The sequence below is a fragment of the Choloepus didactylus genome, chromosome 4 (genome assembly GCF_015220235.1).
Source record: "Choloepus didactylus isolate mChoDid1 chromosome 4, mChoDid1.pri, whole genome shotgun sequence".
Taxonomy (NCBI): Eukaryota; Metazoa; Chordata; class Mammalia; order Pilosa; family Megalonychidae; genus Choloepus; species Choloepus didactylus.
The window spans coordinates 37399315-37415490 of record NC_051310.1 but is presented as its reverse complement, the minus strand read 5'-3'; the positions used below and the strand labels follow the sequence as shown (position 1 = coordinate 37415490).

Here is a 16176-nt window from a genome sequence, read left to right as displayed (position 1 = left end):
GCAGATGGGAAACAAAATAAAGACATGCACGGAAGAATAATCAATTAGACATAAATGTAAAAAAAAAAAAAGAGTATCTTGGAGGTAATTTCTCATTAGTATATAAAGAACCTCCTCATTCTTTTACTTTTTAACAGCTGCATAGTGTTCCACTGAATTAATGTACAAATTAATGGGCATTAATGCCCATCACTAATGAGCATTAAAGTTGTTTCCAAATTTTTGCTGCCATAAACAAAGCCCAATAAACCTAAGTAATTTTGTATAGAACCAAATATATATTTTAGGATGAATTAGCAGTATAATTGCTCCATCAAATGTCTGTGCATTTTAATTTTTATAAATATCAATATCTTGCCAAATTGTCTCCCTTAGATTGTGAGAAAACCTCACTCACTGAATTTTAACAAACTTCTGGATTTTGCCTATCTGATTAAGAAAAACAGTATGTCAGAGTAGTTTTAAACTGCATTTCCCTTACTGGAGTGAGAATGAGCATCACTTCATATTTATTTCCTTTTTTTGGTATATAGACTGCTCATTTTTCTATTGGGTTTATTTGTAGGAGCTCTTTATATATTAGGAAAATTAGCTTTTCTGTGATAAGAGTTGCAAATATTTTATACCAAATATCAGTGCATGGCTTTTGATTTTCATTACGAAACTTTTTGCCTCGAGAACACAGATTCTGGAAACAGACTGCCTGGATTTGAATCCTGATTCTGCTATTCACCAGCCGTGTGACCTTGAGCAAGTTACCTAACCTCTCTGTGATTCATTCATCAGTAAAGTGGTGATATTAATAGTACCTACCTTATAGGGTTGTTGTAATGAATATATGTAAAGTGCTCAGAAAATATCTGGCATATGGCAAGGACTTAGAGTATTGTTTATCATTTTTACATAGTCAAATTTAATGTTGGTTCATTTCAGATGCCATTTTAAGGAAAAATGTGCATTTACCTTGGTTTCAGATTCTGGAAATGAAACGAAAAGAAAGTAATTATTTTAAATGTATTGATAATACATGACATCTAGATCTCGAGCTATCCTCCTAACAAAGGGTGTTCAATCAATGGGAGCTGTAGATCAAGCACTGTGCAAGGTGCTGTATCCTCACATTTACTCTTCACAACCCTCTTCAGAAGGTATTAATATCCTCTTTCTACTAAGGAAGAAACTGAGATTCAGAAAGGTCATAAGACTTGTCCAAGACCAAGCTTCCTTTGTGCACTGATTTGCAAATGCTCTTTAATCTTTCTCTCTGTGTGCACATTGCAGGTCCCCAAGGTATACCTCATGCCTAACACACACCTCCCTCTGTGGATATTTTCAGTTGACCTGTCCACCATTCATTCACTCAGCAAGCCCAAACCACCTCTTTCTCCTGACTTCCTCCATTCACACCAGCTCTTCAGTTTAGAGTCCTGTTGGTCTCCTTCCACAGTCTATCAAGTCTTGCAGGTTCTCCTGAAATGTCTCCCATCTACCCCTCCCTTCCTTCCCTGGTTGGGCCCTCACTATCTATTATGGGGACTGTTGTTGCAAAAACCCCCTAACAAGTCTCTCAGCTGACTTCCAATCTCCTGTAGTGCTGCCCAGGTGATTTTTCCAAAGCACAGCTCTAGTCGTATCATTCCCCAACTCTCAAGCCTTCAGAAGCTCTTGCTGCCAACTCACTGCCCTCTCCTTTTGTGGCATTTGAGACCCTATGTTAGCAAGCTCCAACTTACTTTGCAGGTTTTGCTTCCAAGACTCCCCTCTTCATTCAGCCAAAGCACGTCTGACTACCTCTTGAACAAGTTTTGGTGGTGTTGTTTATTCCCCCTCTGCCTTCTCTTCAAGGCAGCTCAAGCTTCATGAAGCTGTCCTTTATTCTGATTATACTCAGGTCTCTCATTCCCCTCTCCAGCCCTCCCCACCCACCCCCACTCCATGGGCGGCACTTATTTGTAAACTCCTTCAGAGCTGATATCCTACCTTGATGGTACTGCTTGAAATGCCTTCTAGATACACTGGTACAACTGATAAACCTCACAACCTAGTTTCTGATGGGTGCACCCAGTCACAGGGGCCTTGGTTAGGGCAGGAGGTGAGACAGGCCTGCAGGCGGCCCCAACCCAATCCCGCATATTTGAAGCCAGCTCTCCTCACAAAACTGGTATTTGGTATAAAATATTTGCAACTGTTTACACAGGAATGGGATTCATTGAAGAACTCCATCGCAGGCTTCCGTTTCCCTTTTAGAAGATCTGATGGCTGTCAGCTGAGGCACAGCACACAGAAAACTTTCTGGAAATACTGCTTGTATGGACAAACTGTTCTGGACGTCAGAGCAAGACAGAACGACAGAAAGATCGATTTTCTTGTTTCAAACAGAAGAAACCTAGGCCCAGAAAAGGGAAGAAACTCGCCCTAGGTCACACAGCAAGTAGGAAACCTAGAACCCAGACCTCCCGACTCCCAGATCAGGGCACGCTCCTCTGCACCTCGCAGCCAAGCAGACCTTGGGTCATCGGCGCCGAACACCTGAGGTGTACTGCCGAAGACGTCACCACTTCTTCCTTTTTCTCTCCTTCTCAGAGACTCCTTTGACCTTCACCCCAAACAATCTTTCCTCTTCCCCAAGTCTCAGTCTTGAAGACATTGGCCCCGAGCAGGAGAGGACTTCTCCCGGGCCAGATCTCGGCGGGAGACCCGCGGCTTCTCGAAAGCGGGATCCAAACCCCCGAGCCTCCCAGCGCCGTCTCCGGCCGCGCCCAGGCCGCGTTCACAGGCGCGCCCCGCCCAGACACGCCCACCGACCCACCGCCTCCCAGGTCCCGCCCTCCCCGTGAGGTCAAGTCTATTGACAAACAGAAGCTGAGTCCAATGAGAAAGAAGGGGCGGACGTCGTGGTCCTGTCGGCTGCGACAACACAACAACGGACGCGCCTAACTGGCTGACGCTACAACTCGGTCCTTCCGGGTGCCTCCGCGACTCCTTCCCACACTTGCAGAGCAGGGTGGAGGGGTAGCTCGAAGGGACCCTTTAATCAGGTAGGTCTGTGCTCGCGGAGGTGCCCGTTGGTGTCGGGCGGGGGGCTGCTGCTGCTCTTCCTTACAGAGCTCGGGTGGGTGGGAGCGTAGGGGAAAGGCCAGGGGAAGGGGCGGGGAGGAGCCAAGCAGCACGTGGAATAGCCGGCCTGACGGGGGCTGGGATGGGGGCTGGGCCGCAGGCGATACGTGGGCGCGTGGAGTCTGGGTGTCTCTGAAGGGCCGATCTGCAGTCGTCAACACGGGGGCGGGGTTGAAACGGGGGACCCGGAGTGTCGCCGCTCAGTCTGTGCCGCGCAGGAACGTTTTTTAAAACCCTGATGTGGTGGCCCCATCCCGCAACTGGCACTGGCTGGACTGCGGACCCGTGGGGGCGGTTTCCCCTTCTTAAAGTTCATGTTGTGGTTGACTTTTTCGGTCAGCTCAACATAACAGCTAACGAATATTCAGTGCTTACTAAGTGCTACGCACTGTGCTAACTGCTTTGCAGGCATTGACCAAGTGTTCCGCACAACAGCTCTAGGATATAGGTAGTAGTGTCTTTGTCAAGTGTGGAAAGAAGCGTAGCAAGGTTGAAACTTTCCCAGGATGACTCACCAGCTAGTAAGTGTTGGAGCCCTAATTTGAACGAGGTTTTCTGAGTCCAGAGCCAGCCCCTAACCTCCACACTCAGTCGTATAGTAGCGAGAAAGCCAAAATTTCCACGTAAGTGCTTGCGACTCTAGGAAGCTTTGTCTCTAGTTGACTGCAGAACCCGTGGCACCCTTTTCCTTAATGGGGTAGGATAGTCTGCGGACATCTTGTGAGTTGATCAGTACAGCAAGAAGGAAAAATGAAGAAAAGAAAACTGATGGAACAACTTCCTGGAGGAAACAAGCAAAATTCCAAAGCCCCAAACTCTGGTTTTAACTAACAATGGAAGTTATAGTTGACGAGGGGCCTTGTTAAAACATTGGTTGGAGCTGCAGAGGTGGAATCCTGGTTCCACCATTAGTTGGTTGTGTCATTTCAGGCATGTTAACTCAGCCTTCTAAGCCTCAGTTTACTTATTTGTAAAATAGAGGTAAAAACAGCAACTCAGGGTGGGGAATAGAACAAAGCCTGACACCCTGTAGTATTTTTTGAATAATAGAAAACTTTAATTTTTTTTTTTTTACATTAAGCAGAAGTAAAATTTTACTCCTCAATGCTTCCAAACTGAACTGTTTCCATTTTTCTGTTTCCCTCCAGACTTTGTCCCTAGGTCCACATACTTTTAACAGGTTCGAAAGCTCAGTGTAGAAGCCATTTTGTATTACCCTGTAGAAACCAGAGGCATTAGCATTTTTCTACATTAGAGTTCAGTAGTCTCCATAATTTTGAGTTGCTGCACCATAGTCCACCAAGTGGCTGGGCCATAATTTACTTAATTCCCTGTTGGATATTTAAGATGTGTCTTGCCTTAGATACTACATTAATGCTGTACTAAACATCTTTTTTAAAAAAAATTATAATGTAATTCACATATTATAAAATCTACCATCTAAAAGTAAACAATTCCATGGTTTTAGTATACTTTCAAGGTTCTACAATAATCACCACTATCTAATTCCAGAACATTTTCTCCACCCCAAAGAGAAACCCTGTGGCCCTGGCATGGAGCTTGGCGGCCTGGCTGATGGGCCTTAGTCCCGAGGCCTTATGCTAGGCAAGATGTTGAGGCGCAGCCTGGAAAACTGGTAATGGTCCGGGGCCCAGTTGCCCAGGGCCCCCAGATGCGAGGCCTTCGGTGGGGGAATTGGAGCTTCTCTCCATTGTTCCTCCACGCCCAGCTCCTTGCCCTGGGCCGGAAGCTGAACTGCCCTGCTGTGTGCTGGGGCCTCCCTCCCTAGGCTAGAGTGAGGCCGCTGAGGGGAGCCTGTGGGCCAGCAAGAGGGCTGCTACCCACCCATTTCCCCCAGACTGGGGTCCCAGCACTGCCGTGGACCATGCAAAAGCCTGAAATAGCCCAGGCCACCATGCGGCAGCCTGAGGCCCACGCCCAGTCCTATTCCTTTTTGTGTAACCTACAGCCTCTGGATTTTGAGGCCAGGCCAGGAATGTGATCCTGGAGGAGAGGAAGGGCTGGTTATTGTGAAACTACAGGATACTCAGACCAGACAACTGCAAGATGCTGTCACAAATCGGGAGAAGCATTTTAGAGAACTGTGCCAAATCTTTGCTGCTTATGTGTGGAAAACTGCCACACTGCGAGGCAAAATGGACCTCCTGGTGAACGAAATCAGCGTGTACTTTTCTACAGGGGCCCCAGAGGCCTGAAGAACTTTGCTTATGAGTTTGCCAAACTTCGGGATTGTCAATGAGCAGAGGTGGAAAGACTTGAAGCCAAAGTAGTTGAATCTTTGGAAGGTTCTGTGTGTTGTAAAAATGGAACAGGATAACAGCAAAGAACTGAAAAGCTAAGCAGTTAACTCAGAAAAGGACAAGTCAGCAGGACCCATCTGATGTACTTGTTATTTCACAGGACTATTCTGAGTTTCAAGGGAACTTCAAATAACTCATCACCTGGAAGAAGCTATTAGAAATTTTGAAAAGCAGAAAATAGATGATGTAAAGACTATATTTTCAGAATATCACTATTGAAATATTTCTTGGCAAATCAGAGGTATTCAGTGCTGTTTACCAAAATATACAAAAGATTGAGGAGAAAGATTTAGATGTTGAGCATATTTTCATGTGCTTCTTGGCCATTTGTATGTCTTCTTTGGGGAAATGTCTGTTGAAGTCTTTTGTCCATTTTTTAGCCAGTGTGTTGGTCTTTCTACTGTTAAATCGTTGAAGTTTCTTATATATTCTGGATACTAGACCTTTATTAGATACATGATTTGCACATCTTTTCCCATTCTGTAGGTTGTCTTTTCACTTTCTTGATAATGTCCTTTGATGCACAAAAGTTTTTAATTTTTATCTAAGAGTTTTATAGTTTTAGTTCTACATTTAAGTCTAGGATCCATTTGAGTTAATTTTTGTATATGGTGTGATGCAGGAATCCAACTTCATTGTTTTCCATGTGACTATTCAGTTGTCCCAGCACCGTTTGTTGAAAAGACTACTTTTATTCCCACTGAATGGTCTTGGCACCCTTGTTGAAAATCAGTTGACCCTAGAGGTATGGGTTTATTTTTGGACTCTGTTCTGTTCTATGGAGCTGTCTATCCTTATGCCAGTATCACACTGTCTTGATTACTGTAGCTTTATAGTAAATTTTGAAATCAGGAAGTGTGAGACCTCCAACTTTTTTCTTCTTTTTCAAAATTGTTTTGGCCGTTCTGGGTCCTTTGCATTTATTGCCATAGGGATTTTGGGATCCATTTGTCCATTTGTGCAAAACTGTAGGAATTTTTGTAGAAATTTTATTGAATCTGTGAATCAGTTGGGGGAGTGTGCCATCTTAACTGTGTTAAATTTTCCAATCCATAACACAGGTCTTTCCATTTATTTACGTCTTTAATTTCTTTCAGCAGTGTTTTATAGTTTTCAGTGTACAGATCGTGCCCTTCTTCTGTTAAATTTATTCCTATTGTTTTATTCTCTTTGATGCTGTTGTAAAATGAATTGTTTACTTTAATTGAATTGTTCATTGCCAAATGTATAGAAATACACTGATTTTTGTATGTTGAGCTTGTATTCTGTAACCTTGCTGAAGTCAGTTATTAGCTCTAATAGCTTCTTGTAGATTCTTTAGGATTTTCTGTATATAAAGTCATCTGTAAATATTACTTCTTTTTTTTCCAATTTGAATGTCTTTTATTTCTTTTTCTTGCCTAATTTCCCTGGCCAGAACTTCTAACATGATGTTGAATAGAAGTGGTGACAGTGGACATCCTTGTCTTGTTCCTGGTCTTAGGGGGAAAGTTTTTGGTCTTTAACCACTAAGTGTGATGTTAATTGTGGGTGTTTCATTGGTGCCCTTTATTATTAGGTTGAATAAGTTCCCTTCCATTCCATTCCTAGTTTTTTGAGTATTTGTATCATGAAAGTGTTGGATTTTGTCAGTTCTGCATCTATTGAGATAATCAATGTTGGGTTGTTTTTCCATTTATTCTGTTAATGTGGTATAGTACATTGATTGATTTTTATATGTTGAACCAGCCTTGTATTGTGGGATAAAGTCTACTTGGTCATGGTATATAATCCTTTTTAAATGCCTCTGGATTCAGTTTGCTGGTATTTTGTTGAGGACTTTTGCCATCTGTATTCACAACAGATACTGATGGATAGTTTTCTTGTGATGTCTTTTTCCAGTTTTGGTATCAGGGCAATATTGACCTCAAGAAATGCATTGGGAAGTTGTAGTTAACATCTTGCGTATAATTTTTATAATCTTTTGGATTATTTTCTTAGTATCAATTTCTAGAAGGCATGAGCATTTATAAGTTACTTGATAAGTATTGCCCAGTCACTTTCCAGAAAGGCATATCATGTTTGTTTATCTATTGTTTCAGATTAATGTTGTCTTTCCAGAATAGTGGCTGCTTGGAAATCATTCATCTGTACTCCTTCAAGTATTTAAGATTCTGTGAAAGGCAAAGCCAAGCTCAACCCTCTGCAACATACATCTTATTTGTGTATCTGATGGCTGGCAGAACAACTCCAAAGGAGCTGGAATGGGCATTTCATCTGGCAAATTGTCACTGAGGGCTTCCTGTCTACCACAGAGTTTCTCAACCCCAGCAGGGTTTACATTTTGGGCTAGATAATTCTTGGTTGTGGGCCCCTGTGTTGTGCCTAGAATGGTTAGCACCCTCCCTGGCTTCTACCCACTAGATGCCAATAGCACCCCTCCCCTGAATTGTGACAACTAAATATGTCTCCAGACATTGTCGTGGCCCCTGGTGGGCAAAATTGCTCCCAGGTGGAATTACTGATCGAAAAACTGTGATATGTGCTGGATTTCATATGCTGGTCAGATAAAATTGTCTCTAATTTTGAATTTGAATCTCACTGTACTTGACTTTGGAACCACATTTTTCTTAATCTGTGTGTCACCGCTGTGCTGATTTACAAATCTCTTATTTCTGGCCTCACTTCCTCTCTAATTTCCAGACCCTCCTTTACAGCTGTCTACTTGGGTGTTCTACCAGCACCTTGAGCTTGGCTTGTCCAAAATCTGACTTACTCTCTCCCCTCCCCAAACTGCTCTTCCTTCTTTAGTCCTAGTCTCTCAGCCCATGAGACCACCAATTATCTACTTACCATTCTCAGCTGCTCTCTCTGCTCCTCTCCCACCAAATTCACCTCCTAAATTTTTGTAAGTCCAGGCTCCCTAATTTCATGTGTCACTTCTTTAGTTTGTGAGTTGACCTCACGTCGGTTGCCGCAGCAGTCCTTAACTCCCAACTTACTCCTCCGCCACTGCCTTGAACGTGCCAGTTCTAAAATGCAGATCAACTCCTGTCCCTCCCCTAGCACCCAAAGCCCCCCCTGATCTGCCCCCTGCCTGCCTTTCCAGCCTCATCCCCCGGTCCCCTGTGTTTTCAGCTCTAGCCACACCAATCTGCTTGCAGGCCCCTCATCCCATCGGGCACCAACATACTTCCATGCAGTTGCCCCTGCTGGTCCCACTTCCTAGGAAGCTTTTCCTACCACGTTGCCTGGCACTCTCCTCATTCTTCAGATTGCGGTTCAAACATTCCCTGTGGCCCTTCCAGGCAGGGCAACCGTTCCCTTCCCTTCCACAGTACCTGGAGAGACCTGAGTCTTCACCATACCATCTTGCCCACTACACAGTGAGTGCCTGAGGGCAGAGACCATGGCTTATCTATCTCTGCTTGCTCCCCAGTGCCTAGCCCAGTGCCTGACGTGGGGTGGGTAAACATGTTTATCGAACATTAAATGAATATACCCAGAGCAGAGGGGAGCTACCCGGATTTTCAGTAGGTGTATTTTATTTTTTTTTAGCTCAGCAAACTGAGCGCCGGCCAGGTCAGGGTGCTAGGGATAGAGATAGAAAGAACAAAGCAGGGTCTTTGCCTTAAAGAATTCATATCACATCTTCTAGGGAATGGGAGTGTAAACCAATACGATTCAATACAGAGTAATAAGGGCAAGCATAGACCGTAAAAGTATGTATAACAAGAGTGCACTACGTGTGCATTTGGGGAAGACACATTCCCCACCCTAAAACAGGCTCTTAAAAGTACTGAAAAGATAACATTTTCATCCAGTCTTGACACCCTTTCTGTTTTTGGTCAGCTTCTGTTTGGTCTGGCTTTGAAAAATGACTGGCTCCCTAGACCCGGCATCATGGGATTGAGAAAGTCTTCTTGACCAAAAGGGGGAAGCAAAATGAAACTATAAAGTTTCGTTGGCCAAGAGATTTCAAATGGAGTTGAGAGGTCATTCTGGAGGTTATTCCTATGCATTATGTAGATATCCCTTTTTAGTTTTTAGTGTATTGGACTAGCTAGAGGAAAATACCTGAAACTATTGAACTGCAATGCAGTAGCCTTGATTCTTGAAGACAATTGTGTAACTATGTAGCTTACATGGTGTGACTGTGTGATTGTGAAAACCTTGTGGCTCACACTCCCTTCATCTAGTACATGGACAGATAAGTAGAAAAATGGGAACAGAAATTAAATGAATAATGGGGATGAGGGGATGGGATGTTTTGGGTGTTTTTGTATTTTTATTCTAATTTTTTTTGGAGTAATGATAATGTTCAAAAATTGATTGTGGTGATGAATGCACAACTATATAATCGTACCGTGAGCAATTGATTGTACACTGTGGATGATTGTAGGATATGTGAATATATCTCAATAAAACTGAACTGAAAAAAGTATCTGAATAAATGGGAATTGTTTGAATATTTAAAAAAAAAAAAAGGTTCCGTCTTGCTCATTAGCATTGGGTGGCATTGTCTGCCTCCCTTATTCAGTTGCAGTACCTGTACCTGTGCCTGTTTGGGCTCCTGGCTGAGAAATGTCCTCTCTCTCATGAGTCGGCCCTCACCAGTCATTATCTTATCTGCCCTGTTCTTCCGGCTGCGAAGCCCCCTGGTGGGGATAATGTGTAGGTGGAGCCTGGTCCTGCCCCATGATGGGTGATCTGAAGCCTTTGACTCAACTTTCTGTGTTCTTTACTGTATTCGTGTATTATTTACCTATTTAAAATGGATGAACTGAAATCATTTTATGTGCACAGAATGTACATGCTGAAGCAATTGTGATCTTTTTATAGTGTTTGGTAATAATAACCCTCTCAATTTAATATTTATGTCATTGTTTATTTTTCTTACCAGTTTTCTTAACTTCAGTCATACATGCTTCCCTCCCTGTTTGTACACAGTGCCTTTCAACTTGTAACATAAATAGTTAATAAATACAACTTTATTCTTTGGCTGGGCGTAAGATAATCCATAGGGAAACCCACAGCCATCACGCAAGTTGTTTTCAGGAGTCATGAAAGTGGTTGTTGAGGAAAATGAATAAAATTGTCAAACTCTTAAGAGTGTGAGGAGGGGCAGTGATATTATTTATAGAGAAGGGAAATACAGATTTGCCGAAGAGTAGATTGGGGACCAGGGGGAAATCATGAACTCGCTTTTTTTGTTGTTTTACAGTTTTATTCACACATCATACAGTCCATACAGAGTGTACAATCAGTAGCTCTTGGTATAATCACAGAGTTGTACATCCACCACCACAATCAATTTTAGAACATTTTATTGCTCCAAAAAGAAAAACCCCATACCTCTTATACCCCCCTTTTATTGACACTTAGCATTGGTGTGGTACCTTTGTTAACAATTGATGAAAAAATGCTGTAATATTACTGTTAACTATAGTCCACAGTTTGCATTAGTTGTATTTTTTGCCATGAAAACCACTCTAATAGTAACACCTTGTAATAGTGACATACATTTGTTCTAGTTCATGGAAGAATATTCTTACATTTGTACAGTTAACCACGGTCATTGAACACAACAGGGTTCACTATGTTTTACAGTCCCATGTTTCATCCTCTAGCTTTCCTTCTAGTGACATATGAACGCATTTTTTTAATTCAGTTTTATTGAGATATAGTCACATACCATACAGTCATCCACAGTGTACAATCGGTTGTTCACAGTTGTGCATTCATCACCACAATCAATTTTTGAACATTTTCATTACTGCAAAAAAAAAAGAATAAAAATTAAAGTAAAAAAGAACACCCAAAACATCCCATCCCCCCATCCCTCCCTATTATTCATTTACTTTTTGTCCCCATTTTTCTACTCATCTGTCCATAAACTAAATAAAAGGAGTATGAGCCACAGGTTTTCACAATCACATGGTCACACAGTGTAAGCTATATATTTATACAGTCATCTTCAAGAATCAAGGCTACTGGGTTGCAATTCAACAGTTTCAGGTGTTTCTTTCTGGCTATTCCAATACACTAAAACTAAAAAGGGATATCTATATAATGCATAAGAATAACCTCCAGAATGTCCTCTCAACTCCATTTGAAATCTCTTGGCCACTGAAACTTTGTTTCATTTCTCTTCTCCCTTTGGGTCAAGGAGGCTTTCTCAATCCCTCAATGCCGAGTCCAGGTTCACCCCCAGGAGTCATGTCCCACATTGCCAGGGAGATTTACATCATGCCAGGGAGAGTCATGTCCCATGTAGGGGGGAAGGCAGCAAGTCCAACTGCCAGGCTGGCTTACAGAGAGAAGCCACATCTGAGCAGCAAAAGAAGTTCTCTGGGGGTGACTCTTAGGCACAATTATATGTAGGCTTAGCCTCTCCTTTGCAATAACAAACTTCATAAGGGCAAACCCCAAAATCGAGGGCTCAGCCTTCTAAATTGGTAGTCCCCAAAGCTTGTGAGATATAATTAATTCCTCAAGTGGGCACTTTAATAATTTCCACATTTTCCCCCAGTCCCTCAAGGGCCTTTGCAAATACCTTTTATTCTCTGCCCAAATTACTCTGGGATATATCGGAACTTCATGCTAACCCGTACAAACCACCCAGACTTCACTCCCTATTCAAAGTTCCATGCAATTATGGTGTTTGAATAAACTGACCATACAAGTTAAATTATATAGTGTGTTACAAAAAATATAGATTTTGCAGCTAATAAACATCTCTTCCTTTGGTCTCACACAGAAGTTTTAATTTTAAAACACTGTCAATATTGTCCTTTACCCTTTAATCTGATTTACCTTAGTCCTAACCAAGTCCATTTCATTCATATCTCTAATTTAAGTCTGATCTCTTTTTTAACCTCTTTGATGTTTGTTGTATGGGGTAATGCTGATATTTATAGCTGCTGGACTCTGGTTCAGAGTCTCAGATATCACGTCACCCAGGGACCGACCAGATTATATACAAAGAGCTCAGCATCTCAGAATTTAGAAATAACAATTAAAACCCAGGAACAGATGTAACTGCTGTAAGAGCTTTCAATCTAGGAATCTTTACCATAAGCCTTCCCCTGATAACCTGTGCTCTGAGATTCGATTCTCAAAGTTTGCACATTATAGTTAGTCCACATTAGTATGTCATTATAATGTTTGTCTTCATTTCTGGTTTATTTCACTCAACATACTGTCCTTAAGGTCCATTTACCTCACAACTTCATTCCTTCTTGTAGCTCAATATTCCACTGTATACACCACAGTTTGCCATTCTGTTTATCAGTCGATGTACCCTTAGGCCACCTCCATCCATTGCGAATCATGAATACTGCCTCCATAAACCGCGCTGTGCAAATGTCCTTTCATGGCCCTGTTCTCAGTTCTTCCACGTATATACCTAGTAACAGGGTTGCAGGACCCTGTGGCAACCCCATGCTTGGCATGAACTCACTTTTGATCCTGTTAATTCTGCTGGGCCTGTGAAAATAGACGGAAGGGCAGCAGTATACGAACTTGATGCTCAGGAGGGGTGCTAAGGTTGGAGATGAACCTGGGTGGGTGGGTGCGATGGTGTTAAGTATTAAAAGAAGAGGGTCTAGGACAGAACATTGGGATAACAGTTTTCAGGGTTATTGACCAAGAATAGCCAAGAAAAAGATTAATCTGACAAGTAAGAGGAGAACTAGCAGAGAGACATTCCAGAAGCCAAAGGAGGAATAAAGCTTCCTCATGTGTTACAGGAATAAGGGCTAAAAAGCTTCCATTAAATTTGGCAAGAAGGTGGTCATTAGTTATGACTGTAGCAAGAGCATCTTAGCAGGGAGCAGATGGTAGTGGTGGTGGTGGTCAGGGGGCTTGATCACAGTGGGCTGAAGAATAATTGGAAACAAAGAAGTTGAATTCATGCATTTAGACCACCCTTTCAGAATATTTCTGTTCTCTTTGGATTAAAGATGGGGCATACAGAAACGAGAAACTCAAGCATGTTTATAAGCTGAAATAAGGAAAGGGAGAGATTAAACATTGTAGTAGCACATGTCTGCAGAGTCCCTGAGAAGGGATGGGATCAATCGCCAGGTGGGGTTTGCCTTGAAAGGTGCGTGGAAACCTTTTTCTCTTAAGATGAGGGAAGAGAAGATTTAGTGAAGACAGATGTTTGTGGAGTGGATGGGAGAGAAGTCTGGTAACCGCTCTCTTCTCTGTGAGGTAGGAAATTACGCTGCCTGCTAAAAGTAACGGGAGGGGACGTTAGGAGGGTTTAGGATTGTCTCAAGCCTACCTGTGACTTTTTAGGATTAAATGATGGATTCAGATTATTCAAGAGAAGCCTTTGGAAAAAGCCACTTGAAATAGTTATGGCATGTTTAGGAATGTTTTTATCTCATTCCCTATTTCAAAAAAATGCATGTGCACACCCTTCCCTTCAACAGCTAGTGTACTTCAGGGAGCTAAAGAATTCTGGTACCTACTGTTTTTTCATAAAGCACATTGAGATGCCATGTACCCTGGCTGCCATTTAATTACATTCATAATTTTCCCTGTTTCCTTCCTTTTTGAAACCGCATCAAGAGAAAGCATTTACCACGAACTGTTCTCTCTGTATACAGAATTTGTGTGGATTGAAAAAAAAAAAAAGATTATATTCTCTGTTGTTAACCTGTTATGAGAAGAAGAGTAACCTAAGAGAGTTCTCATGCCAGGCTCAAACTGTTGTCGTACAATAATTGTGAGTGTCTGTCAAAACCCTGCTTTGTTACCAGGGAACGGGCGGTTAGCGGATTGTCAGGACAAGTGTCCTCTGTGAGGTGAGGGGACTGCAGCCAAAGAGGTGACAACAGAAGCACTGGGTTTTGCCGATGTCTCCTTCACCTGGAGGCAGCCGTTTACAGGGAAGGCTTGGTTTGGCAGCTTTGATGATAACCCCACATTAAGCCATTCTCTTTCCCAGTTCTGAGCATAAAGGAACCATCAAGAAGCTAGCAGAAGACAAAAGCACACAGACACACACATATGTATGTGTGTCATTTTTCCTCCCTTTTAGGAACAGAAATGGATAAAAACAGCCGTCAGGGTAGGAGGAGACATGGGAGAAGGAGCCACCAGCAAAATCCTTGGTTCATGCAGGGTGGCTCTAATGAGAGGTAAGTGTGTGTGTGTGTGTGTGTGTGTGTGTGTGTGCGTGTGTGCGCGCTGGGAGCCAGCTTTAACCCAATACCATGTAAGCACCATCCAGCGCGGCACTTCCACACATTCACACGTCAGTGTGCACGCAAATCACTGGCGATTTTGGCAGAAATGGAGGCTCTGATTCCATGGGTCAGAGGTGGGGCCCAAGGAGAGTCTGTCTTTCTCCCAGATTCCCAGGCCATGTCATTGCTGCTGGTCAGCAGACACTCTTGAGTAGTGAGGACACCTGGCCACTCTTTTCTTCCTTTTCGGACTGACCATGACTTCGGGCCACAGCAGAGCCACAAGGCTGGAAGTGGATACTGCCTGATAAAGCTGGAGGAGGGTTGCTCTGTTTTGTAGACCTGTTCTTCCTTGTTTGAACCACAGAAACCCAATTTCATTAATTCAGCCTAAGCCATGAAAAAGGCTAAAAATCTATATATTTGTGTGTGCATGTGTGTATACAGTACAGTATTTAATATATACAAATAGGATACAGGATAATGCCATGTACCCACCACCAGCTTAAGAAGTTAAAAAAAAAATGTTGTACTGACCTGAAGCCCTAAATATCCCCCTTTCTTATCACATCCTAGAGAGAAGGACCTGTGATTCCTAATTTGATATTGATCATTTGACTGTGAGGGATCTTTCAGGACAATCAGCACTTTCCACATTCTTCTTTATTTTTCTGCATGAAGGAAATACAAAAATATACTCTCAGAACAAGATACATTCCTTTTTCCCAGCACTCCCCCACCCCTCCAGGAGGGGCAGCAGTTCCTAGATCAGGGCTGCTGGGGCACTCCCGCCATAAGAAGTCTTTGCACAGCGATTGGTTTCACACACTGCCTCCTCACCAAAGGAGACACAGGCCAATTTCAAAACTCATCCTCTTAAAAGTAAGAGGACAAAAAAAGATATACCAGACAAATATTCAACCAACCAACAAACAAACCCTAAAAAACCTGGAGTAGCTGTATTAATAGCAAGCAAAATAGTCCTTGAAGCAAATAAAATTACTAGAGATAAAGGGAGCCACTACAAAATAATAATAGCTTTCTTTCACCAAGAAGATATAATTTAAGCTTGAACACACCTCATAACACAGCCTCAAAATATATTAGGCAAAAATTGTCAGAATTACCAAGTATAGACAGATATATAATTGATAAGTCAAGCAAATCAAAGATGTGGTGAGGGTATTGAAGAGTTTAAGCACCCCCCCCCAAAAAAAAAAACACATCTGCATTCCAGATTTCCCTTTAAAATGGACACATTTCTAGTTTAGGAGTCAGGAAAGATGTCAAATACTAAGATGCTTCTCTAGAACAGTTTTACCCAAATAATAATGAAAAGCATCAAAATTTTGTGTTAAGAACAAGGGCTTCGAAATTAGGAAGTCTGAATTTGACACCCTAGCTTTTCAAACTATGTGAAATTGGGCTAATTCCTTCCTGACTCGGAGTCAATATTTTTTCTTTGACAAAATGGAGCTAATATTTCTCTTACAAGGTTAGCAATCATGCCGGCAAGCCCTGAACAGACTGCCTGGCGCTAAGTAGGTCTCAGTGCTTGG

General features: G+C 42.4%; 1 protein-coding gene and 1 pseudogene across 2 annotated transcripts in view; both read left to right on the top strand.

Annotated features, from left to right (window-relative positions):
• The first annotated feature begins 2953 nt into the window (after positions 1-2953).
• DCAF4 (DDB1 and CUL4 associated factor 4) overlaps positions 2954-16176 on the top strand; it is a 32095-nt gene continuing 18872 nt past the window's right edge. For both annotated transcript variants that reach the window (XM_037832372.1, XM_037832371.1), the window contains exons 1-2: positions 2954-3038; positions 14470-14569. In XM_037832372.1, the coding sequence (XP_037688300.1) occupies positions 14478-14569 (92 nt within the window). In that variant the 5' untranslated portion in view covers positions 2954-3038; positions 14470-14477. The remainder of the gene's footprint in view (positions 3039-14469; positions 14570-16176) is intronic.
• LOC119532596 lies at positions 4757-5962 on the top strand (annotated as a pseudogene).